General features: G+C 39.3%; 1 protein-coding gene across 1 annotated transcript in view; it reads left to right on the plus strand.

Annotated features, from left to right (window-relative positions):
• Positions 1–26,417, plus strand: part of CRTC1 (CREB regulated transcription coactivator 1) — a 1,948,027-nt gene that overhangs the window by 1,536,386 nt on the left and 385,224 nt on the right. Inside the window, exon 11 of the mRNA XM_044053956.1 lies at positions 13,774–13,875. Within this exon, the coding sequence (XP_043909891.1) occupies positions 13,774–13,875 (102 nt within the window). The remainder of the gene's footprint in view (positions 1–13,773; positions 13,876–26,417) is intronic.

Raw genomic sequence — 26,417 nt, forward strand, 5'->3', positions numbered from 1 at the left:
AACTATTTGTCGTCTGTATATTTACACTTCTGAGTATTTTGGTACTGGGTTTAGTTACCCAGATATGGCTTGGGTAACCCACCCGACTACTGACATTCCAAAAAAACGCAAAGATAGACAGAGACAGACCGCGTAGGTCCAAAGCTGCCGATGACGCTTCTCCTAAGCTAGTCGCCAGTTCGCCGGTACTCAGTGAGGCGCTTTCGCAGCCCCTGATACCCGCTACTTCAGATCCGCAGGCCTCTACTGAGACCCATTTGGAGTCCGGTATGCCGTGATATGCTTCAACTGTGGAACCTGCAGATGTCTTTACCTTGGATGGGTCTGGAGCCATTGTGCAGGCTCCGACTGCATGGTCAGGCCTCTATGCCTAAAAAACAAATGATAAGAATGGCTGAAGACATTACTACTTTAATCAGGAGAAGCCAACCTTTCCCCTCTAAGAGACCTAGGACTGAATTTGCTTATAATTCTTCTGATCAGGATTCTAACATTTCTGTTTCCTCTGATGACCAGGATTTACCCTTATCTAACTATGAGGATTCTGATGCAGAGGACTCTATTCCCTCTGCTTCCCCTCCAGAGGATTTCTCTTTTGGTGAAACCTTGCATACTCTTAGGGAGCATTTTCGCTGGGAAAGCCAGGATTACTCTGATTCTAAAAAGAGGCTTAGGGATTTTGTACTCCTGCACCAACAAAGGCCTTTAGCTATTCCCCCTGTACTGGACATTGTTGATGATGTCTTTTTGGAATCTAGCTTGGCCCCTGACTCCTTACCTCCTGCTCCCAGAAAACCAGATCGATATTACAGGGTTCCTACAGGGACCCAAGGCATTAAGGCTACTTCTGCCAGAAATCCTATCCCCTCTGATAGAGATTCCAGGACGCTGGATAGATGGGGTAAGAAGGTATACACTTCTGCAACCTTGGCCATTAGGGCCTTAAACTGCCAGTTTCCTATGTTAAAGTATCAGCAGCATGTTACTGGATTGCTTAAACAGAAAATGATGATGATTCATGAATGTGCTGAAAATAAAGATTTACAGGATTTAATGCATTCTGCTGAACAAGTTGGAAAACATACTTTGCAATGTGGTTTTGATTCACTAGAGGCATCTTGCAGGGCTGCTGTCACTGGGTCTGTACTTAGAAGGCATGCTTGGCTTAAGGAGCAACCTTTGTCAGATCATATTAAAGCTAAATTGCTGGATGCTCCCTTAAACCAGGACCGCCTGTTTGGCAACAAAGCAGACGTAGTACTTAAAAAGATAGAGGAAAAAGCTAAATCTATGCAAACTGTTAGATTTCCTGCAAGTACAGCCTCCAAGATTTAGTAGGCATTGGCCCTCTAAGAATTGGTCCTTTCCTGCTTCTTCCAGGCCTTCTCTTTCCAAACCCAGAACCAGCAGAACACCCAGGTTTCAGTCCCAAGGTACGCACAGGACTAAAGCAGTGGGGGGCTCCCACTTCCAAAGCAGGAAGTAGCAAGACTTCCCCCTATGGTAAACTGTCTCAGTGACTTTACTTTAAAACTTCCAAGCCCTTCTCAACTGACCGCTCCTTTAGGGAGATTGCTCTGCAGGCAAAAAACTGGGAACTCATTACCCAGGACAAATGGATTTTAAATATAGATTCCCAAGGATACAGAATCCACTTCCACACTTTACCAACACCAAACGGTTGGCCAGATCTACCCCCAAATCAGTGGGCAGAGGCTCAAAAGCAATTTCTCTGTCTAAGCATAGGGGCTATTCAGACTGCCCCAGAAGAGGAAAGGGGACAAGGTTTCTACTCAAGACTTTTTTCCTGGTGCCCAGAAAAGACGACAACTGGCATCCTATCCTGGACCTTTCTATCCTAAACACTTTTTTGGTGATCCCAAAACTCAAGATGCTAACTCTTCACCAGTTGCTCCCTATGCTAGGCAAGGATGGCAACACTGGATTTAAAGGAAGCCTACCTGCACACCCCAATCAGGGAATCTTGCAGAAGATACCTACGCTTCAAAGCAGGCTTCATGTACTATCAGTTCTCTGCACTGCCCTTTGGCTTATCTACTGCGCCCAGGGTATTCACAAAGTGCCTAGCTCCAGTCATTGCATTTTGCAGGCAAAGAAATATTCAAATATACCCATACCTGGATGATTGTCTAATTCAGGCAGAAAGCCAGGACATACTATTGAATCATCTGGCATTTGTACAAAAAAGTGCTAACTTCTCTAGGGTACACCATAAACGAAAATAAATCACATTTTGTACCCTGCCAACAAATTGTATTCCTGGGAGCAAGCTTAAACACAGCTTCCCAGATGGCTTTCCTCACACCAGAGAAACAAGTTTGACAGCCTACTTCAAACTATTGGCCACAAAAACCCTGCTATCTGCAAGACAAATACTGCAAGCCTTGGGGTTCATGGCCTCCTACATTCTCCTAATTCTATATGCAAGACTGCATATGAGGAAACTACAATGTTATCTAAAAAGCCTAAGTTGTCAACATTCTTAGCATCTAGAAGCAATGATTAATGTCATACCTTGCCTGCATATAGAGTTTCTTTGGTGGGCAGAGATCTGCCACCAAAACAAGGGACTGCCATTCACTCTACCCCCTGCCGCCCATACCCTAACAACAGATGTATCAGACTATGCATGGGGGGCTCACTTGGCAGGGAAGTGCATTCAGGGCAAATGGAACCCAAGTCAAATGCACTTGCATATCAATCAAAAAGAAATGCTAGCTGTACAAAATGCTCTGACAGCCTTCAAGGACCACATTCTTCCAGGAGAATTAATGGTAAAGACGGACAACACCATTGTTACATGGTACATAAACAAGCAGGGGGGAATGCACTCATACCCTCTCTGCAGACTAGCCATGGCTCTGTGGAACACAGCCTTGAGCTACCAAGTGCACCTACAGACTCAATTCCTGCCAGGAAACCTAAATACACTGGCAGAAGAACTAAGCAGAAATCTCGTGGGTCCACACGAGTGGAAACTGGAAACAAAGACATTCAATATGTTGATAAACAAATGGGGGAGCCCAGAGATAGACCTGTTTGCCTCCCCCCAGAACTACCAGTTGGGCAAATTCTTCACAAGGACTCCCCACAAACAAGCTTGGAAAGTGGATGCCCTGTCCTTCACCTGGAAAAAATCTATCAGTTTATGCCTTTCCTCCTCTGCCTCTCCTCTCCAAGGTTCATAGGTTCATAGTTCATAGTTTAGTACTAAGCTAACTGCCCTTGCAAGCCATTTTAAGCCTAGCCAATTATCCCTTGTGAGACTCAAACCCTGCACCTTGTGTTTTTAAGGCAAACACCGTAGCCATTAAGTCACCCTCCCAAAAGAAAGGTACTACTAAAGATCAAACAGGACAAACCAATGACGATACCGATTGCACCAGACTGGTCACATCAACACTGGTACCCCTTCTTGCGCAGTGTGTCACTGCTGACACCATGGCACCTGCCTCAGACCCTTACCCTGCTGTCCCAGCAGGAGGGCCAGATTCTGCACCCTCAGCTTCAAACCCTGAACCTGGCAGCGTGGCTAATTACCTGATCTCTCCATTACCATCCCTCAATAAACAAGTGTTGGATGTCATTCTGGAGGCAAGGAGGCTTAGTACTAGAAAATCTTATGCTGAAAAATGGAAAAGATTCTGTTCCTGGAACCAAACTAAGGGGATGGGCACAGCAGCCCCCAATTTACCTCAGATTATTCAATACTTAACTGAGATGCCTCACACAAGAGCCTTTCCTTTTCCTCCATCAGAATTCATGCGTCGGCCATTTCAGCTCATTACAACATAGAACCCACCCCTCTTTTCTCATCCACTGTTCAAGCAGTTCCTCAGAGGGGCCATAAACAAGACCACCTAGGAGAGCCGCATCTCCAGCCTGAGACCTTAACTTTGTATTGGAAAAACTAACACTACCTCCTTTTGAGCCAGCTGCAAATGTAGAGTTGAAATTCCTTTCTTGGAAAACAGCCTTCCTTTTAGCCATCACTTCAGCAAGAAGGGTGTCTGAATTACAGGCCTTTATGGCAGTGGAGCCTTTCATCATCTTTCATGCAGACAGGGTGTTCCTCAGGACCAATCCCTCCTTCATGCCCAAGGTAGTATCCAGTGTGGCTCTTAATCACTCCATTCATTTTCCAACCTTCTTTTCTAATCCACAGAACAAGGGGGAACATATACTGCACTCCTTAGATGTGCACAGACAACTTAGATTTTACTTGAACAGGACTAAACATCTCAGGAAATCTGAACAGCTGCTGGTGGCATTTGCTGCAGGGGCAGAGGGGAAAGGCCATTTCAAAGCAAACCATTTGTAAATGGATATGCCATTGCATTCATTTCTGCTATAAGCACCATGGAAAACCTATCCCACAGGGGATAAGACCACATTCAAGCAGGACTGCATCTACCTCTACAGCCTTTCTCAGAGGTGTCACTACCAGGGATATCCTGGAAGCTGCTACCTGGAGTTATGTACATACCTTCACGAAGCATTACCATTTGCCAATTTTTTCTAAATCCAGTGCTGGCTTTGCCACTGCAGTCTTGCAGGGCCTTCTAGCTGGTCCTAATGCTCCCTAATTTTCTCCTCCTATCCTTAGCTTTGGGAATCTACCTAAATGTGATGACTGCAACAGTGAAACACAAAGAACTTATTACAGTTGTGTACATTTACCATAAATGTAGGTGTTTGAGTGTATTCACTGTTGCAGTCCTGGTTACCCTCCCTCCAGCCCCCTGACTTCTTTTGGCTTTACCTCTATTCCTTTTTACTATGCTTTGGTGTATTTGCTTTTTTGTTGGAGGTATAACCTTGTATATATATTTAATTGCTTCCCATTAGGGGGGCACCTGACATCTGGGGCAAGAAAAACTGATTTAATGGCATCGGCTGCATGCTTTATATACCTGACGTCATGGAAGATGAGAGAGCAACTGACGCAGGACACAAAGCTTTGATAGTCAGGCCAACTGAAGGCTACTGCAAGCAGATAACCCAAATGTGATGACTGCAACAGTGAATACACTCGAGCATCTACATTTATGGTAAGTGTACACAACTGTACTTTCTCCATAGGCAGTTGGGGGGTGCTTATCTCAGCATCACAATGCCAGGGTATCCTTCACAGAAGATCCCTAAGTGCAGAGAATCATATCCAGAGGTTATGTTATACCATTTTCCTAAATTCCTGGTGCATAGATGAAAATAATCCCTGATGTCCCAATCAGGAGAAGGAGGCAGCCTTGGAAATAGAAAAGCTGCTAGAGAAAAGTGTCATCCAGAAGGTCCCCGAGACCAGATAGGATCCGCAACCTTCTCAAGATTCTTTTTAATGCCAACGAAGACGGGGAACATGCGACCCATTCTATATCTCAGCAGTCTGAACCAGTATGTAAAATATTCAAGGTTCTGGATGGTCACAGTTCAGTCCAATTTGAATGTACTCAGTATATCTTTAAGATGTGCACTATCATGTCAAAATGAGCAGGCACTCCAGAAGATATCTGCACTTTCATTTGGGAACCAGTCATTACCAGTTCAGAGCACTACCCTTTGGCCTCACCACAGCACCCAGGGTGTTTACCAAATGCATGGCAGTGGTAGCAGCTCACTTGAGACTGCTGGGATTCAGAATGGTTGCAGCAGTCAGGTATGGAAACAGGCATCTGGTTTTACAAGCAAGAGACTACTTACTCCAATTATGTCTTTGTCTAGGCATTACAGTTAACTGCAGAAAGTCACACCTCACAACATGCAGATATGGAGTTCATAGGTGTCCATCTAGACACAGTCAGATAGCATCACTTCCTCCCTCGAGAGTACAAACACTCAGATCCCAGGTCATGATATTGGTCTTGCATTCTTCTCCTCCAGCACATGTAGTATTGGAAGCCTTAGGGGTCCATGGCAGCAGCAATCACTCTGGTTCCTTTAATCAGATTTTATATGCGGATTCTGCAGTGGATGCTGTAAGTATAGTGGTCTTTTTTTCAGCAGTCTGTGTTCGCCGCAGTCAGGATCACTTAAACTTGCAAAAAATATTTTCTGTGATGGATTTACTTGGACAAAGTTTCTCAAGGACATCCGTTTGCTGTCCTGCTTAGGATGGCCGTGATGACCATGGACACATCCCAACTGGGCTTGGGAGGGGGCATTACTTAGGAAGGACATCCAAGGTACGTGGTCCCCAGAATAGGCCAATCTGCATATCAGTGTCTTGGAAATGGGATCAATCCTCATAGCTTTGCTGGCATTTCAAGACACTTTCTTCTCCAGCAAGATTGCTATTCAAGTAGACAGTATATCTGTAGTTTTGTAGTCTGATGCATCAGCAAACGGGGAGGAACCAGATCTCATCTGCTATGTTGAGAAGCAGTGAAAGTCTGGCAATGGGCTATCTCTTCTGGTTACTTTCTCATAGCAATGCACATGCCTGGGAAAGCCAGGCAAACTAAGCAGGTCCATTCTGATCTCACAAGTGGTTTCTGAATGTTAAAGTTGTGGAGAAAATTTTCTGTCGATCCGGCCAGCCATGCTGTGACCTTTTCACTTCTCCCCTCAGCAATAAGTGCAGCTGGTTCTTCATCCTGGTCCCCTTCTTGGAGAAATACCGAGAGATGCTCTAGTTCGTGATTAGCCTGCTGGTCTCCTTTATGCTCATCTCCCATTACCTCTGATCACAAAATTCTTGCAGAAAGCACACCAGTTACAGAGGAGAGTTATTCTCATTGCACCTTTTTGGCGTTGTCAAATTTTTCCCTTCCTGTGGTCTTGTCTTCTGTATCTCCTCTAGTTACTAGGCCCCAGTCCAGACAGGGATGACTCATCTGGACATGACATAAATCTCAAGCTGACCGCATGATTTATCCATATTCCACTGATGGCTAGACAGCCCAGTCTTGCCTCCCCAGTCCAACATATTTTGTTGTCCTTTCAAAAGGCTTCTACTAGTAAAATTTACAAAAAGTAAATGGAAGAGATTTTCAGTTTAGGCCCTTAAGAGAGATTTGGACCCTCTTTCTGTCTTTATACCAGCTGTCCTTAAATTTTTAGCTTCAGTTTTTTCATGAGGGAGCTGGTTTCTCTGTTAAAGTGCAGCTAGCTGGCATTTCAAACTTGTATTCTGTTGAAAATCATTTTCCTTAGCATCTTCTAGGTTGTGCAAGGCCTTTCTGAAGGGTACCGTCTTACTTAGGCCCTCAATCAAGGATGCTACTCTTGGAATTTAAATATCCTGTTTCAAGATCTAACCCAGTGCCCCTTTGAACCTTCAACCAACTTGTAGTTTTTATCCTGGAAAACTATATTTCTAATCACTATTAGATCAGCTAGATGAGTATCCGAACTCTAGGCTCTTTTTTCCAAATTTCCCTACCTGTGTTTTCATAAGAATAGAGTTTCCCTACATATCAACCTGTCTTTTTTGCCTAAGATGCCTTCCGAATCTAATATTAAAGTCATTAATCTTCCAGTTTTCTTTCCAAATGTTTCTAGTAAGTGAGAGTATATGCTCCATCTTTTGGATGTACATAGGTAACTTCATTTCTCTCTCCATCAGACCAAAGATTAAGGGAAAACTGGCCAGTTGTTTGTATCCTTTTCATTAAATAAATTGGGCATGCAGTTTCTAATGTAACTTTAGCCAAATGGTTCACTGATTGGATATCCTCTGTCTGCAGCCCAAGAGGGTTGTCTTTACCCAAGTCTCCTAGATCACATTCCACGAGATCTCTGTCCGCTTCTTCAGCTTTTTGGTCAAGAACATCAATAGGTGACATTTGTGTGGCTGCCACTTGGTCCAGTGCTCATACCTTTATTGTTCATTACAAGTTGGATTTGATTTTTAGAAACAGAGCTGCCTTTGGCTCCACAGTAATCCAAAATATCCTGCCATGAGCACCATCCAGGGTTCATCTAGCTGGGAACTCTGTCCCATCAGTTGAAGAATGAATGAAAATGACATAAAATACAAAAGTTATGTATTCACCATAATGACACATCTGTGTTGTCCATTTTCATTCTTCCTCAACTTCCCATCCTCCTAACCTCCTTTGGGGTCTATATCAGAAGCTCGAACAGTTAAAAGAGGGAATGCTCTTTGATCGAGCTATAAATATCAAAGGCACTAAATAGCGAACACACAAATAGCGATTTTTTTTCCCAGGGGGAAAAAATCACTGGTCCATTTTTGGGAGTTTGCCATTTCCTCCACTGTGGTGCAATCTCAGATTTGCTATATTTAAGTAGGGGGGTGGGGGGGGGGCAAAGCCCCCCCCCCCTTTTTTGTTGTGTTTGAATTTGTTTTTTTGACAGAGCAGCTTTCCGTGTCTTCGCTATTTAGTACCTTTGATATTTTAAGTTAGATCAAAGAGCGTTCGCTCTTTTAACCGTTCAAGCTTCTGATGTAGACCCCCCTTTCCGTTCACTCCTGGAGAGACCTAAGGGATTATACTTTGGGAAATGTTGTTCCTTGTTTGAGCTCCAGTTCTGTCTCTGTTATCTCTGCCATTTAGATTCTTTTAATATTAGCCATGGTTTGTTGGGGGCAGCAGACTCTATCTGAGGTATGTTAGGTTAGTGGGGCATTATAAGTAAAGGGAAAATTGGATCCAAGAATCTGGAAAAAGCACTCAAGTGGGATCTAAGATCCCATCAGTTGAAGAATTAGAATGAACAACAGAGATGTGTCATTATGGTGAGTTCATAACTTATTTTTACAATGTTTGTGTGAATTACTATCCCATGGTCTTTCTTATCCCTCTATCACGGTTAATTTTCTCCACCATTTCAACATGTCTGCTTAGGGATCCTCCTCTTTCATTGGATTTTCATGTCAAAACATTTTTGAAAGAGGTTTTGCACAAGAGGACTCCAAGTAAATTGGTGGCCCCTCCTTTGGGATCTGAATTTTGTTACAGAAGTGAACACTTGCTCCATTTGAACTAGCTAACCTGGCTGACTCATGGTTCTTAACATGGAAAACGGGTTACTAATTGTCTGACCTCTGCAAGAAGAGTGTCTGAGTTGCACGCTCTGATAGTTGGTCAAACATACCGCATTTTCCACAGGGACAGGGTTTCTTTGAGGACTAATCCATCTTTTATGCCTAAAGTGGTATCCATGTTTACTTTAAGCCAAACTATCCTTCTCCCCATTTTCTTTCCTGAACTTGAAAATAAGTGAGAGAGGATGCGCCATACATTGGGTGCCCACAGACTGCTCTGGGACTATCTCAACAGACTTAAATCTTTCAGAACTTCAGATCAATTGTTAATTTCTTGTGAACATAAGAAGGGACAGCGTGTGCCAAAACAGAATGTTTCCAAATCATTGTCTTAAGCTATTACCTCTTGTTATATTTACCATAACAAAACTTTTCCACTCAGAGTCAAAGCCAAGTCTACCAGGGCCTTGGCTTTATCTGTGGCTTTTTGGGAAGATTTGGAGTCTATAAGTGTTCTAGAAGCTGCTATGTGGTCCTTTGCACATACTTTTTGCAAAGCACTGTAAGCTTCATTCATTCTGTAGGTTCAGGTTAGGCTTTACTAGACCCATTCTTCAGGGGATCCTGGACTCTTCTTCTTCCACCTCCTAAATGCAATAAGATTGGGTAATCTACAGCAGTGATCAGTATAAAGAACATAGTACATTGTGTAAGTAAACTTACTGTAACAGTAAATGTTTGAATGATCACTGCTGCAGTAGCTGCTCCCTCCACCCCCTTGTTTTTGGTGTGTTTTTATGCCAATGTGTGGACATTTATTTTTGGTTATTTCTAATGTTATCCTTTCAGTGGTCAGCTCTTTCTTTTGGCAGGAAATCTCAGAAGGCTATAGCACACAAACTTGTTTTTAGTCAGCTCAACATGAGCCTGACAATTTGGATGCTTGGAATGTGCCCTGAAGCTTTGCGGCCGTTATATCCTTGGCAGGATGTAATTCATATAGCTGAGGCTACTGCAACATTGATCATTTTGAACAGCTACTGTTATGGGAATTTTACTTACACAACTGTACTGTTTGACTGCTCAAATGGCCCCGACAGGCATCATTCTCTCAAGCATTCATGGGTCCAAGGAGGGCCCAGTAGCTCTACTAGACATTGTTAACTCAGCAGGAAGAGATCCTAGTATACATCATCTTTGAAGAATTCATGCTGAAGGCCTGGTAGTTGTACTCTCCTCCCATAGAGTTCACATATTACAAGAGGTTAGTATGCGCATCACCAGAAAATAATACTTCTGTCATGTTGTTGAGATTTTCCTTGTGGTGTAGTAAACAGCATGTGGATTCAGTAATCTCCTTTTTTTTGAAGTGCTACAGTAACTGAACTTGTGATATTTATTTCAGTTTGATAACTGGGTAAGTGGACTGGTCATCAGACCCTTTTCAGCCATGACTTAGGCTTACTGATCAGAATACAAATTGCTGTATAACAAAGATAGAAGTACATTAAATGAGTAATAAAATAAGGAAAACAACCTCCAACGAGAAAGGCACTAGTTTAACTAAGAATTACAAGTTGACAACTGAGGTAGCTTATGTTGAGGAATGTGATTTAACCATCATCTTAAAAGCATGTACAAGTTGCTGCTTTGGTTAAGTGTTCTTTTACTTCACTGTTAAAAGAAGGGCGTCCTCTTGTTTCAGATGGAAGTTAGTTCCATTTTGCTGGACTCATTTTTGTTAGAGCTCTTTCTCCTGTAGCGGTTTTGAAACTGGGTTAAACCCAGGGTAATCAAATTATCACGTTTGTATCTAATTGAGTACTTCTGAACATCTGTATTGAGGAATGTGGTTGTCAAGAGAGGACAGTATCCTTTATTGATAATTTTGTAAAGTAAGGTTCTAAGTAGTAGAGATGTCTTGTCATGTATGGTAACCTGTTGAAGTTTTTAAGGAGGTCACAGTGGTGGGTACTGGCAAATGCAATTAGGAAAAATCTGCATATTTTATTTTGACCCATTTGAATTTTGTAAGTGTTGGAGGAGGTGTAGTTTATTAATAAGGGTAGCCCATATTCAGGCTTAGGAATTGTAACATTTCCTTGCTAGTGCTTGTGTGTACTGGAGAGAAGGTGGGAGATTTTGTAGCATAATTTCATATGGTGAAGTATACTATTTACACTATTTTTGTATTCATGCTGGGTGAAAGATAAGGAAGGATTTATAGTGATCTACACTACTCCTCTGTCAAAAGTACACCTGTAACATATTTCAGCCTGAATTCCTTCAGACCCACCATTTTCTTCCAACACTGCCATGAAATTATTTCCAAAAGGTACCCTGATACTTTCCAGGAAACACATTTCCTTTTCCTTGGTACCAGACTTTGTAACTCAGAAACTCTATTCCTTCCTTTGAGATTTCCAATTCTGTTTCTTTCAAATTCTTACCATGGAAGACTAGCAATCAGTCTGGCCAGTAGGCTCCTGGGACTGCAGTCCATGATTTATATAGTTTTCCATAAGGACAGGTTGGCAGTCAGAACCAGACCCTCTTTTAATGGAGAAGTGGTCTCAGAGTTGAAGTTGAATTAATGTATTTAGCTTTTTCTTTTCGCCCCATTCTGCAGTATAAAGTAAAAATGATTCCATGCTTGAGAAAACATCCACAGGCAAGTCAAATATCTAACAAAAGCAAAAACTGTAGATGGTCTGATCAGCTTTATATCTCTTTCATGTTAGGGAGGCGTTGTAGTTCAGTTACCAGACAGGCATAATGGTCACTGGTTACATCATCCCAATCTGTTGTAACTCACTGGAAGACCCTTGCTGGGCAGGTCAGGGTACACAGCATAAAGGCAGTTACCACCACTGCATCCTTCATCAAGAAAATCTATGCTCAGAGTATATTTGAGGCTGCTGTTTGAAATTCAGTTCACACTGTTTCCAGGTATTACAGGGTGGACATTCAGCCAGGCAATAGGGCTGCCTGTGCCTCTCCTCTTCTGAAATACTTGCTACTTGCTACATGCTCTGCTCATATTTGAGGTGAGTGGTCATTCTTTCACTGTTTGTTAATCATCATTTCTTAGGAATTTACTATAGCATTACTTTTTCGATGGACATAGCATGGTTGTCTGAGGCTGCTTACCATAATCTACAAATGCAAAAATAAAAGGATCATTGCTGCTGTCAGACTTCCCACCCACTTTTTCTTTATTTCCTTTTTCCTTTTCTTTCTTTCTGTATCTTCTTCTAGTCCACCTGCCTACTGATTATCAAATTGCCACTACTGCATATTCATTCCCCAACATCAAGGAGGTAGCACTCTGTGGAGTGGATGTGACAAAGGAAGCCATGACGTTCTTTCTTTTTGACCCCCCCCTGATGGTTGATATAGATACCCAAGTCATCATGAAGTGCGTGTGTGTGTGTCTGTGCGCTCCCTGAATGTAGGCTACCATCACTTGCCAAACTCGTTATCCCTGGTCCTATGGCTATTGGTTGTGTGCAAACCCCTGCATGCATAGAAGCAAATTAGACAACTGGTTTTTCCAAGTTCCTTCCCCCAGGATGAGCAAACTAGAGCAAGCCACGCAGCATTTCCTCCCCTACCTGGCTGTCCCAGCACCTGAACTGGTAATCACACTTTAGTCAGCTGGGTCATAGTCTTTGATTATCCATCTAAGCTACAGATCTGGGCTGCTTCTTCTCCTGTGTAATTCATTAGATGCCTGAGGTAATGCACTTGTTTCTCCCTTTTTATGTAATTGGCATCATGGAATTGTCTATATAGTCAGTTGTGGTAAGCATAATATTGTGAGGGTTCTGAACCCCTCTTGTGGACTTTTTTTGGGGGAGGATGAGAAGTGGGTGTGTTTGTTTATTTATATGTACTTGCATGTCTTGCAGTTTAGGGATTACATAAAGATAATGGGCCACTATTTTCTTAAATGCCAGGTAGTTTAATACCATCTCAACAGTTTAAGGTTTGGGAATTCAGGCACATTTGTTTGTGCGACTCCTTTTACAAAAAAATGAAGATGGCATAAGTTATAGTCGTGTAAGCTGAGTTTCCAGCCAGTGTTTATGATGGAGATGTTAACTTTGCACTTAGTGTAGAGGACATTTGACTACTGTTGAATTCTGCCCAAAAGACGGACATCTGTTAGTGGCTCAGTCCCATTCATTTATGAATGTGCTATATCAGATCCTGTTATGTAAACATCTGCAGTTTTGGTGAGTACCCTAACACAATTGTATTTTATCTGTGATTCTGAATAATTGTTTATATAGAGCATATGCTGTTTTAAAAGTGTTATGTTTCATTTAAATAACTGTACTTGACTGCATTTTTCCTTCACTTTAAAATGTTCCATTGCTGGCCACATGCCTTAAAAAAGAGCACTTTTTTATATGGTTGCTTTCATAGAGCTAGTATTTATGTATCCAGCTGAAAGCAGCAGTATCTCCTCAGCTTTTTGTCCTGAGATCACCAAATTGATCCCACTGCTGTAAATTTCCAGTAATTTGTTTCCTGTTTTTAATGTATATAGAGTGGTTTATCTCCAGTCTTCTGCCAACTTACAGGTAAGCCCATAGAGTCAAGTCATGAGAGCCTTTCTTTACTGCTTTATATTTTCAGTTTTCTCTCTTCCAGTAAAACAAAAGAATGTTCATATGAGAAGGTTCGTTCTGTTTTTATAGTATTAGTCAAGTACTCCCCAAGTGAGTAGCAGCTGGTTATTTTATCCTTTAGTCTTCCATCACAACCATGGTCTTTAACTCTCTGTTATTCTGTAGGCTTCTCTCCAGCAGTACCGCAGTAATGCTGGATCCCCAGCCAACCAGTCTCCCACTTCTCCTGTCTCCAATCAAGGCTTCTCTCCAGGCAGCTCCCCTCAAGTAAGGGACTCTGTGATTCCATGGGCATTGCCATTTTTTCTTATTGTTTTGTAGACCAGTCTTAAACATCACTGACCTGTGGTCATACTGTGGTTCTGTTTACCTTCATGAGTCATGAGCAGTACTTAATTGCCTCCAGCTTCATTCAGTGTGCTTCACTGATGAGTTAGTGTCAGTGCATATTGTTTTCATTATGTCTATTATTATTATGTAATTTTTCATGGCATTGAAATAGTGTTCGCCTTATCTTGGTCGATGAGGTGTTCATTAACGTTTCATATTTTGTGTAATGTTAGTATACAAATACTGATTTAAATATAGCAACACTGGATGATGATCTTAAATTATGTATGTGCAGTTTATTTGCTGCAAATCTGTTTGAAAACCATTATTGCTTAAAGGTAATTCCTTGTTAAACTCCATAGACTTTGTTGGATTTTTTTTAATTTAAAGTTCTGGCAGTTTTGCTAGAGAACTCTCATAGCCAGTTTTCTGCACAAAAACTAATTACTGTGTGCTGAACCACCAGATAGCATGTGTAAATATTGAAAAAAATTACTATCCTTTCATGTGTAATTTTGAATAGTTAAAGGTTAAGTTACTAGTACTGCATTTGCTAAAACCGAAGACGTCCCACAAGAGTTTCCTTATGTATATAGTATTTTGATAGCATTGAGTTAGCATCAATCAGGACAACAAAACCAATAAGTCAGTGTGTGGCTGCCTATTTATTTTTATATCAGAATATTGCTAATCCTGCTGTTGACCTCATGAAGGTAGCATTGTATTTTGTTTTTTGTAAGTTTAGATACCGCTTATCTGTAATTGCTTTCTTCCTTTTTGTGTGTATGCAGCTGTGTATTAGTCTTCAGAGCATGACTATTGAAATATGTGATTAAGGGGCCCACCACTGTGTAGAAATGTTGGACCAATTTGACAGTTGTGGTATCTCAGTAATGCATTGTATGGTGATACAGGGTACAAAGCCTCCTGAGGAAGGAAGGGAGTTAGCAAGGTGGTGAAAATGGCCTTTTCAGCACTGTCTTTCAGAGTTCGACTTGATTGGTTCATCTTTAGAGTGATGCTTTGGAGACTAATACTATATGTATGTGTATCAGTACAACTACTGTGGGAATGTGTGCATTAGAAAGGACCTTAAGGTTTGACTGTTTGTTCATTTTGCTTGGCCACTGGCATGGCTCTGCTGCCTAGCTAAACCCAGCATTGGTATTTCCTTATATTTCATAGGTAATTTAGAAGAGCGTCAGTATAGTTTCTTCTGTAGATGTATATTCCATTCTGTTTTATGTATCATTCTTTCATTCCCCACCAGTCTTATTGAGTATTTCACAGAAAATAATTGACTTATTCTGACATGAAAACATAAACAGGTTACTAAAGTCATACATTTCACTGTTTTCATATGGTTGGTTCATGCTGAGTTTTGATTGTAATTATTTAAGAGGGCTTGGACTCATGAAGTGTATTCACAGTCTAGTGTGGCAGTGAACCTAACCTTTACCACTGTGACGTCTGGTACTATACAGCAGCATCAGTTCAAAGACTAGCTTTATGTAGTTTCACTCACTCACTAACAAACTCACTCTCTCTTCTACTGTTTCCTAGAAAACAAGCAGGGTTTGTAGATAGTAATCATTAGTATGATATGCTTAAAAGTATTTTGCACTTTCGCTAATATTCCTTTTTATAGATACAGTTATTTTATTTTACATTCTCAGCCAGTTGGTAGGCCTTTTCCAGTCATGATTCAGGGTGGAGTTTAAGCCAAAATACATTATATGTAGCTTCATTTTGCATGGCATTGCTGTTATTGTTGCATAGTATGGTGACTTTTTATGCAAAGTGCATCACATTCTCATACAAATGTGTATATTAGTAAGTAGCTTCAGAAATATGAAAACAGCTCTAACATCACTATAAAAAATAATTTGTATCTTAATTAACTTAAGTAAAATAACACATGACAAATGTAACTTGCAGCAGTATGCTATACTTCACAGAATAATTGCCTGAGGAGGTACTGATTACACCGGATAAATGAACAATAACTTGCACATAATATATTTGCCTTGTTTCCCAGAGTACATATGTAATATGATAATATGACCTGCTTGCAATATATGGTGTTCATTGCTAGTTTTGAATCATTTTGTTATGATCTGTTCATTTAGTAATAATATTGTGTATTTTAGGCATGCTTGTTGTAAGCACTTCTTTATTCATTTTATTTTTCATGGTGATAGTCATCAGCTTACTATCTGTGGATGAGAGTCATCCACATTGTCACGATTTTTGGTTTCATTAGGGAGTCATTATGACACAGCTTTGTCTGAAAGCCAGCTTAGTAGTATGTTTTTTAATAGTCTGTATTTTCTATGTAGGCTGGATAATCAAAGCCCTTCACATTCCTGCAAGAATGTGCCATGACAGCTCTTATAAAACAAGACGCAGATTCCCTTTGAAATGCCTGTGAGACAGTGAAAAGGGATTCAGAGTTTTGAGTCTGTCTAAATATGGTAATACGTTAAGAGTGTCAATCCTTTTAGAAGCTTTTGTAATTGCTCAAACAAATTTTGTAAAGATATGTTTAGGGGATGCCATGGAGGCAACTATATAAAAATTAAACAGTGCTTGTAAAAACTTTGCTCAGACCTTTTTTGCTGCAGTCCCCCCCCCCCCCAACATAATACCCAGCCCAGTGGTTTTTCTGCCTACACCCATTTGACACACTTGTTCCATAGGGTGAGAGCCATGCATCTTTGGGTAGTTAACATCCCAGTGACCCATTTCAGGTAGACCATTCAGCCAATTTATTCCCTAGTGGTGAGAGACAGGTGGGAAGGGCCATCTGACTTGCTTTACCTGGGGACCAGCCTGCCCCTCCCCTAGTAGAGATACTTCCCTCCTTTCGTGTATCTCTATGAACTGCATGCTGTCTTTCACAGGGTGCATGTATTCACGCATGCAGTCACTCAGTTACATGCACAAGGATTTTGGTAGTGCATGCTCACAGGTGCTTCTGCTAAGCGTTACTTAAGTGGTGAGCCAGGCCAGGATGCTTTAGTCTGCAAAACTGACTTTTTTTTACCTTGCATTTATTTGTCTTTTTGGAGAGGAGAAACCCAATTTTAGATTGGGATGCTTTCAATTTCTTATTGCCTTTTGTAATTACTATGCCTGTGTATGTAGTCAAAGCTAAAGTGAGGTCTAACAAAATTTTAATTTTAACCACATTTTTTTTTTATAAATGCTCCTAGTGCCTTTGTTTCTATTTTTGTTCCTTGAAGAAGAATGTTTATTTTTGAAGTTCTTATCGAATCCTGGTGGTGATCATCTTCATTAACTTTGTTCTGAAGGTAGTTCTTTTGACATAGAGAAAGAGCACCTTACTGCGCCCCAGGTCATCCAAGTTTGATTAGTGGCTCAGGTGCTTGGCAGAGCTGGAAGGAAGGGAGGATAGCTGTACCCATCTGGGTCAGGGGGCAGAGCTAGCCTTGTGTATCCACAAGGCTTTGGAGGAAGGCGTAGGCCACGTGGCCAGGGTGGGCTAGTGGTGCAGTAAGCCACCATGTGGTAGTACCTTCTTTGAGGAAGTACATAGGATCATGAAGTTGTATTGGGAAAGATGTATGGAATGCTGTGATAATGTGGTTTGCTGATTCCGCCAGCCAGAATTGGGGTTAGGGTATATAGAGCTACCATCATAGCTGGGATTCCACCAAGGGAACAAAGAGATCTTCATGGCTGCTTAAATGACAACTTCTCCTGATACGTGCTACCTTCATGGTGCTTGGGATGACCCCCACTATGCTGGACTGAATGGGCACCAATCCATTTGGGAGAGGCTTGATGGTCTTGAGAGATGGGGGCAAAAAGACACAGCAAGTAAAAAAGTGCACTAAATTGATGGTCTGAGAGAATATCTTTGCATAACAACAGAAAATAGACATTGTACTCTTGTTTTGAGGTGCAGACTGTGATAGAAAAAGACTTTAAGGGAAGATATTGGTTAGGTTTTCACAGTAACTGCTTTTGTATGTCCTTGTGAACCATTACTGTATCTGTCTCAGAGAAAGGAGAAAAACAAAATGCCCGGGCCCAGTGCATAATTATTTAGCCCTGTTTTCCTGACAGATTTTACGCTAGCTGCAGTGTTACGGTTGAAAAAAAAAATTCTTGCATACCCTCACAGTGAAGGAGTCCCAGGAGGTTAGAGTTGTAGGCTGAAATTATTCCAGAATCTAATAGCACAGATAAGGAGAGTAGTGTGTGTAAATAGAATATGTATAAGAACTTGCAGTGGCATTCTTAATGCATCAGTTATTAATCAATGAAAGGAGCCACCTTAATGGGACTACCCTTTTCTTACACTCTAGTTCACATTTTTTTCTTGAAACTTCCCATTCTACTGCATACTATGTCACACAATGCTTTAGGAGACCGTGCCTATCCTAATCCTGACAATTTTTTTCCAACCTCTGAACAAGCACACTGCTTAAGAAAAAAAAGTAGATCTTACATTTTCATTTTCTGCTTTGCTACTTTGATCGGTTATCCACCCTCATGGTGGATCCAAGCCAGCAGCTTCTTTAACCAGTACACATACTCCAGTGCTCGAGCTCCACCCTTCTCCCATAATGTACCTGTGCCCTGCCAGTTCTTATTTGCTGCCTTCAGCTACAGGCATGGTCCACCAGAGCTCCTTACAAAGATTTTCATATAAGTATATTTCCTTTTATTACTGCTAACCTTTAGTTTTCTTTCTTTCCATATCATATGTATTTCACTTTATTGCAAAAAAAAAAAATCAGCCATCTCCTCCCTCTTCCTGATTAGGAGGACAAATCCTACTTATTTCCTTTTCTTGTAGTAAGCCAATACTTACTACCGCAATCCTCATACACATTTGTTTGTTGAGGTATTTGTACTCATGATACTTTTATTTTCAGTTTGGATTATTGTGTACGTGCTGTTACCATTTTCAGTAGTGCTTTGCAATGGTAACTTTGACTTTAGTCAGTGTTTTGGACAAGACTGCAGGATTCATAGGGTGTGGTAAATGTGGACACAGAGTCTGTCCCAGGACGTGTATAACATTTACATTGTGTGTTTGGGGCCACTGCTTCTCCAGGCCTTGTGTGACATCTGTAAGGACTTTGGGTCATTCATTGCTTGACCATCGTAGTAAGTTGGTTTTAAAGGACCCTCTTCCCGCTAATTCTGGTGACATGATAAAGGAAAAGAAAAATGGAAAGGAAAAGGAGAAACAAAATGAGAAAGCTGGAGACAGAGAAGGAGAAAAAAAAAAAAAGAGCATGAAGAACTTCCTGTGACTCATTCATCTGAAGTTTTGAAACCTTTATCTTCCGTTAAGACCTTGGCTCTGATCTGCTCAGAGCCTACTTAAGCTTTTGGTCCTGGTGCCCATTGGTACCAAATCCATTGTTGTTATGGGCACTTTACCTAGGAGAGAATTGTTGAGTAGCTGATCTCTGAGAGTGAGCTCTCAAGGTTTCTTGGCTTCTGCACCTCCGTCCTTCCTCTTTTAAGTCTACCATGTGTATAAGGAGCGTCATTGACATTGTGATCGGATGATGTGGGCTTTTGCCAAGGCTCGGATAGACATGAAGTGTCATCCTATTCCCTTCTATTTCCAGGGCAGAGCAGGTTGGCCCACAGGCTCCAGTTACTTCTGCTTCTTCCTTGACATATGTCTTGATGTCTGTGGCCTCAGTACTGTCAACAGTTCCAGTGCATCCTCCCTTGGAACCAGTCATATCTGATCCATTGATGGGTAAGTTGCATCTGAACCACTCAACACAGATAGCCTCAGGGCCAAGTGGGTTTTGGCACAGAACCCTTGATGCAGATTCTTTTGATCTGTCTGTGGCACCTACTAGTTTGGTGCCATTCTCAGAGTCAAGGACTTAAGCATTTGAGGTGTTATTGCCAAACTGTGTTGAAGCTGACTGGACCATTTATGTCTGGGACTCTGTTGTTGAAGCTGTCTACCTCCTCTTCTTCAGATATGGAGTGAGTTCCAGAAGGGGTTTCCTCAGAGCTGCCAGGTTCCACTTCAGCATTCAGATTCTTTGAGGATGTCATTGACCATCCTCCACAGGATGGGGATGTACCCTGTCTTTCGACTTCTCACTTGGGCACCAGTTTGAGTCTTTAATTTCTTGTCATAAGCACAAAGAACAGAGTAGCACAGAACATAACCCTCCCTTCATCGAGGAGCTTAAGGCACTTGTGTCTTTGGAAGACCCCCCCACCACCAAGTTCCAAGAAAGTATAAATGTAAGAAGAGGCGCATAAAGTACCCTATGGAATCGTTCACACCTGACACTGACTTTCATGAAGGAGAAGATTCTCTTCATTCCTCTAGTGAAAACCTCTTATTTGGGGAAATTTTGGAATTAATGCAGCAGACGGGTGTTTGGCACACTGAGCCCCCCCACCCCCTTTCCTCAGTTGAAGTATTGTTCAAGGTATTGAGGTCTGACCCTTCTACTTTCTGAGTTGTCCCTCCTGGTGACCATATGATAGATTTGGTGCTAGAAAGGGCATGGAGGAAGCATGACATTGCTAAATCCATACCCCATAAGCCAGAAAGAATCTTGCACCCAGCCAAGGACAGACTGCACTGGAGCAAAGGGCCTTATTTTAGGTTCTGTTATTATGGCACTGGCTACCAAGAAAGAACTTTGTGAAGAAAGCTTCACAGTCCAGATCCCTAGTAGGGAATCCAGGATGGTAGATCAAATGTGGAAGTGTGTCAATGCCTCAAGCTCAAGAACCCCCCCCCCCTGGTCATTAAATTACATAACCCGTAAGACAAGGTTTCAGAGAGAGAGAGACCTGACAGAGCAACCACTTGACTCTGCACTGACCTCCCACACCAGACACTAAGAAGTAGCTTGCATCTTACCAATGTCTCCACTGTGCTGCGTCACAATGAGGTAGATGTAGCAGTTAGAGCAGCTGACAGAAGCATTGCTATGCATCCGGCATGCCTGACTGCATCTCTTTGATGTTGCACATAACTGTAAGGCATCCTTTCTAAATGCACCTTATGATGGGACCTCATTGTTTAAGCCCAAAGTTAGAGAAGTTACTGAAAAGTGAACTGGAAGGGAAGACTTGCTATGCCTTTGGAATCTACTTTGAAACCATTCATAGATCAGTTTCCAGAGGCCAGAAGGGTATCAAAGCATTCTGGGTTTAAAAGATTGTATGTGCTTTTGACTCCTTTTCAGGTATGGGCTCTGGCAGGAGAAGAGACCCCTTAAAGGGATATCACCCCTAGGGCAGATGGGGTCCATAGAATCATGCCTTCAAGGGTTCTTCCTTTTTTAATTTCTCCAGGTTTTTTTGATTTGTAATACCATGATGGGAATGGACCCCATTCCTAAGTCAAACTATGATTAAAGTTTATGAAATTAATTTTGTTTCTTTGATGTTAGCCAGAAGTGCTCTTCACAGCACCCGCAGTGTGCCTAGTAACAATTCCCTCTACAGTTTGTACAGAGTTACATGCATCTGTACCATATCGAAGTATGACTGTAAGTTCTTTTTTATAAGACCCATTGCTCTTACTATTATTGGGACTGTCTGAGTATCCTTTATCCAAATTGCACTTGTTTCCACCTGCAAATCATGGTATTTTATGACTTTGTGTCTCTCTGTATGCAAGACACTCTAGTCACTGGGTGTAACAATTTCATTTATCATTGCTACTTTTGTCCTCCTTTTCATGGACTACTATATCGGATTTTCTCGCATCTATTTTCTGAACTGTTGGTAATGGGTAATCCCATGTAATGTAAACGTCATTATTTTCTCTAATGCTTTATGGCTTATGTTTCCAGTGTTTTTCAGCTACTTCAGTATTATAATGTTTGCATAATCCCCAATGCAACACTCATGCCACATTATTATACTTTTCAGTATACAGTCCTTCTGCCATTAGTGTATCACAACTAGCAACAAGATGTGCAACTGTTTCCAGTTCTGCTTTACAAAACCTGGATTTGTCAGTTTCTGTGTCTTGGGCTGCCACTATTAACCTTTCTTCTTTTGGTTTAAATTCACCTCCCTTAATCATTCCTGCAGTCAATCCTGATCAACATGAGGTCATTCCAAGCGTTTTCTATATTAGCAGCTATATTTATGCATTTTCCACATTTCTTGCCTTCTCATCTGATCCTTCACCACATATTCTTTCCTTTGTTTTTTGGCAGATTCATTTGCTGGAGAGTTTTATCTATTTCTGATTTGATTTCCATTCCCACTTGATGCCAGTATGCTTCTGCTAAACTAAGCAGGGGGAAGTCATCTTAGACTTATTCTTCTCATGTTTTAAAACTTTTACTACATTTGGGTCTTTTGAGGTCAGCAGATGTGTATGCAGTCCTCCAGTTGCAGATTGTAATTGTAATCAATTTTTGAGGAGACCAATACCTCCTTAAGAACGGGGAATATATAGTCTTGGTATGCACTGATTTTTATAAATCATTTGATGAGCATGAAGCATCCTTCTTGTTTTCCTGTCCAAACTATCCAACACCTTTTGGGGTCAGTCAATCACTCCAAAACTGTAAGTTAGGACAGGAAGAACAGATTGGTTTGTAGCTTGGACCTTGTTCCTAGATGTAAACGCTTTTTTCAGTATTAATTTGTCTTCTAACATATTCCTTATTAAGTTTTATTTGCATTTGTTAATGTTTTATTACTGATCCTTCATCAATTCTCGAAATATTTATACACTCCCTCTTGCTCAAGTTATTTTATACCACATTCCTGTTCCAAACATGTTTTCTTGGTGCTGCAGCTTTCCTTCTTTAAAGGTTGGTTCCCTTTTTAAATTTCTCCAAATCTTTTGGGTTTCTAATACCATGATGGGAATGGACCACCTTTCCTAAGTCAAAGTATAATTAAAGTTCATGAAATCAGTGTTGTTTCAATCTTTTTTTTTTTTTCAAAACAGGTTTATTGTTTTAACATATAAGAGAAATATCATAACAATTTTATACAAGTAATTAAAAATAGGTATTATTATAATATTCAACAAAACAACTAAAGTATTTACAAAGACATCCACTACAATCAGATCAATTAATTAAACTAAAATACCATGCTATTGAAATTAAAATTTTTTTAACAAATTTTGTAAATTATCCCATACAATATAATAAGATGTTTTTCTATTTGTTCTTGTCCTAATTGTGTTTATTTCCATATGGCACACTATATTCATAACATTTTTAAATTCATTGAACGAAGTAGGTGTATCTGAAATCCAATTTCTAGTTATTATTTTCCTAGCCACTGCTAGAATAGACCATAACAAGGGAAGCTTAACCTTTTTAACACTTTGAGGTACAGGTGTGTTGAATAATATAAGAGATTTAGAAATAATGAAATTATCTGTAAAAGAGCCTGCAAAAATTCATTAATTGACTTCCAGTATTCTTTCAATTTTATACAGTCATAAAACATATGAGCCCAGTCAGCATTAATTTCTACATTACATCTCTTACATAAATTATCTTTATTATTTATTTTATTCATCATCAAAGGTGTATAAAAGATCTATGTAAAAATTTCCATGTATAAAGTCTCCAGACAATGGAAGACGTAGTTCTATAAGCAGATTCCAATATATATTGTTTATCTTGTTGATTTGGTGGGTCCCCATTAATAGAAGTGAAATAATTCCAGTATGAATCTACACTGTAAAAAGTTTCTTGTCTGATAATTTTATGTATGTATGAAAGTTTACCTTTATCAGAAACTTTGTTGTAAATTTAATGTCAAGTAATCAATCAGTGTTGGAATAGATTCTTTAACTGTTCTAGACATTAGATCTATTTTATTAATGAGATGTTGTCTAAAGGTCTGAACCTCTAACCAGCAAGTTTCTCTTAGATCAAATTCTTGTTTTAAGAAATCCAGATTTTTAACTTTATTATCAGATATCAACTGATACCAGTACTTTAGATCATTATTTATAGCTAAATGAGTTCCTTCAGAAGTAGATGACAAAAGCATACCCTGAGTATACATTATAGGGAATACAATAAAATTCCATTCCCTATACTTAGGGTGCATGAATATAAAGTTACGATAACTAATAATAATATTTAATGGGTAACAAACCATATGTTTAGGTGTAATAAGTGAAGTACAAAATTCCTTTAGTAACCATAACATGGAGTTATTTACAATCATATTTTTATGTGTTAAGGAGATTTTCATGAAGTGCATACTAATTAGCTCCCAATAATCTTTCCATTTTGTGACATATGACTGATCTATTAATAAAGTAATAACTTTTACAATAGAAGAGATAGTATATAAATTAAAGTCTGGAAAAGAAATACCCCTTGAGACCAGCTATTAGTATGTTTCTTTAATGCAATCCTAGGTCTATTAGGTGCCCATAGGAAATTTAACATTAGTGTATTCAGTTTCTTGATAATTATTTTTGTAGGTGGAAGTATTATTGATTGTATTAAGTATAAAATCTTGGGGAATATTATCATTTTAATAATTATAAGTCTCTCCTCCATAGTAAAAAAACATATTATTCCAGGTATTAAAAAGATTTTGTATATTAAGAAAACAGGTATTATAATTATTATATATAATAGATTTAATATCTTTAGATAGTATTATACCAAAATAAGTTATCTGACCTGAATTGGGTGCATATTTAGTAAAATCACTAATGAGAATATTTTTTCGTGTATATATAGGTAGTATTTTAGTTTTTTCTTCATTGAATATTAAACCAGAAATACTTTTAAAATTCATCATGTTATCAAATAGAGACTGCATAGAAGAATTAGATCCTGTTGATGTAATTAGAACATCATCTGCAAAAAGTTGAATTTTGGATGTTGTATTTTCATCTATTTCAAAACCCTCTATGTCAGTACTGTTTCTGATCAAATTAGCCCAAGGCTCCATTACTAAAGTGAATAATAGTGGAGAAAGTGGACATCCTTGTTTTGTACCTTTAAGAATGGGTATTTTTGTGAAACATATGTTCCTACCTTAATATAAGCCAACGTTCCTTTGTATAAATGCTCAATTAGATTTACAAATGCATCTGAGAAGTTTGTGCACTTCATTAAGGTAAACAGATAGTCCCAACTTACTGAATCAAATGCTGAACTTATATCAAGACTAATAAGTGTTAAATCTTTCTTTTCCTATTTGCAAAATCTATTAATGTTAAAGTTCTTCTTATATTATCAAAAGTATTTCTATTTACAATGAAGCCTGTCTGATCTATATCTATAATGCCGGGAATGATTGTCTTCAATCTATCAGCAAAGATACTCATAAACATTTTATAATCAACATTAAGTAATGAGATGGGCGATATGAAGAACATCTAGTTGGATCTTTATTAGGTTTTAAAATTGGCGAAATAAATGTATATTGCCAAGATGGGGGTTATTAACTCAGTTTGGGCCAAAATAAAACCTTATGTATTAATGAATATGTACTTTTAGAAAGGATTTTATATATCTCTGGTATAATACCATCATTACCCGGTGCTTTGTTTGATTTAAGCTTATTTATTTGTGTAATAACTTCTGTATATGAAATACTCTTGTCCAATAGTTTAATCTGTTGTTTATTAAGCTTTTTATTCATGTTTGTGGTTATAAACTCCTTTATTTTATCTTTAGGTTCCATGTTAATGTTATTATGGTTAATTTTGTGAAAGTGATTTCTAAATTCATCTAGTATTTCTGGTATACTAGAAACATTCTTCTTTTCCTTAGAGAAAAGATTTCTTTGATATGGTTTTGTTTATTCAACCTTTTTGTTTTATTTTTAAGTCTATGTAAGTATTTGGGGCTTATTGAATAAGACAAAACTTGTATTTCTCTAAAGTTATTTTAACTTTATGAGTTAAAATTTCTTTGTATTTCTCATTTAGTTTGTTTATTTCTTCAATAACTTTCTTGTCCATAATATTTTCTTTATTATTATGTTTATAACAGTCTAATTTACTTTGAATATCTAACAATTCCTTATCCCAAGATTTCCTTTTATTATTATACCATCTGATACTTTGTCCATATAGATGTGATTTTAAGGCATCCCAAACATAAACAATGGAGACTTCAGGAGTATTATTTATGTCTAAAAAATGTTTTACTTCTGAAAGTATATATTCTTTATAGTCTTTTAGTTGAGTTAAGTATGCTGGTATCCTTTTGATCTGAACATTATGAGTATTTTTTATCATGAATTCAAAAACAATTGAATTATGATCAGATATAGGACATGAAATGATTTTGGAATTAATTAAATCTGTTACCATCTGGTTAGAAATAAAGACCCTATCTATTTTTGAATAAGTTTTGTATCTGTTAGAAAAAAAGGTGAATGGTAATGATTTTGAATGTATCTGATTATTAATATCATTCAAATGATAAGAATTAGCAAAATCATTTAAATGTTTTGCATTAGATGTAATTCTTCTGTTCCCTATAGTG

This window comes from Protopterus annectens, chromosome 13.part0 (assembly GCF_019279795.1).
Source record: "Protopterus annectens isolate FY-2018-M chromosome 13.part0, PAN1.0, whole genome shotgun sequence".
In the NCBI taxonomy this organism is placed as follows: domain Eukaryota; kingdom Metazoa; phylum Chordata; order Ceratodontiformes; family Protopteridae; genus Protopterus; species Protopterus annectens.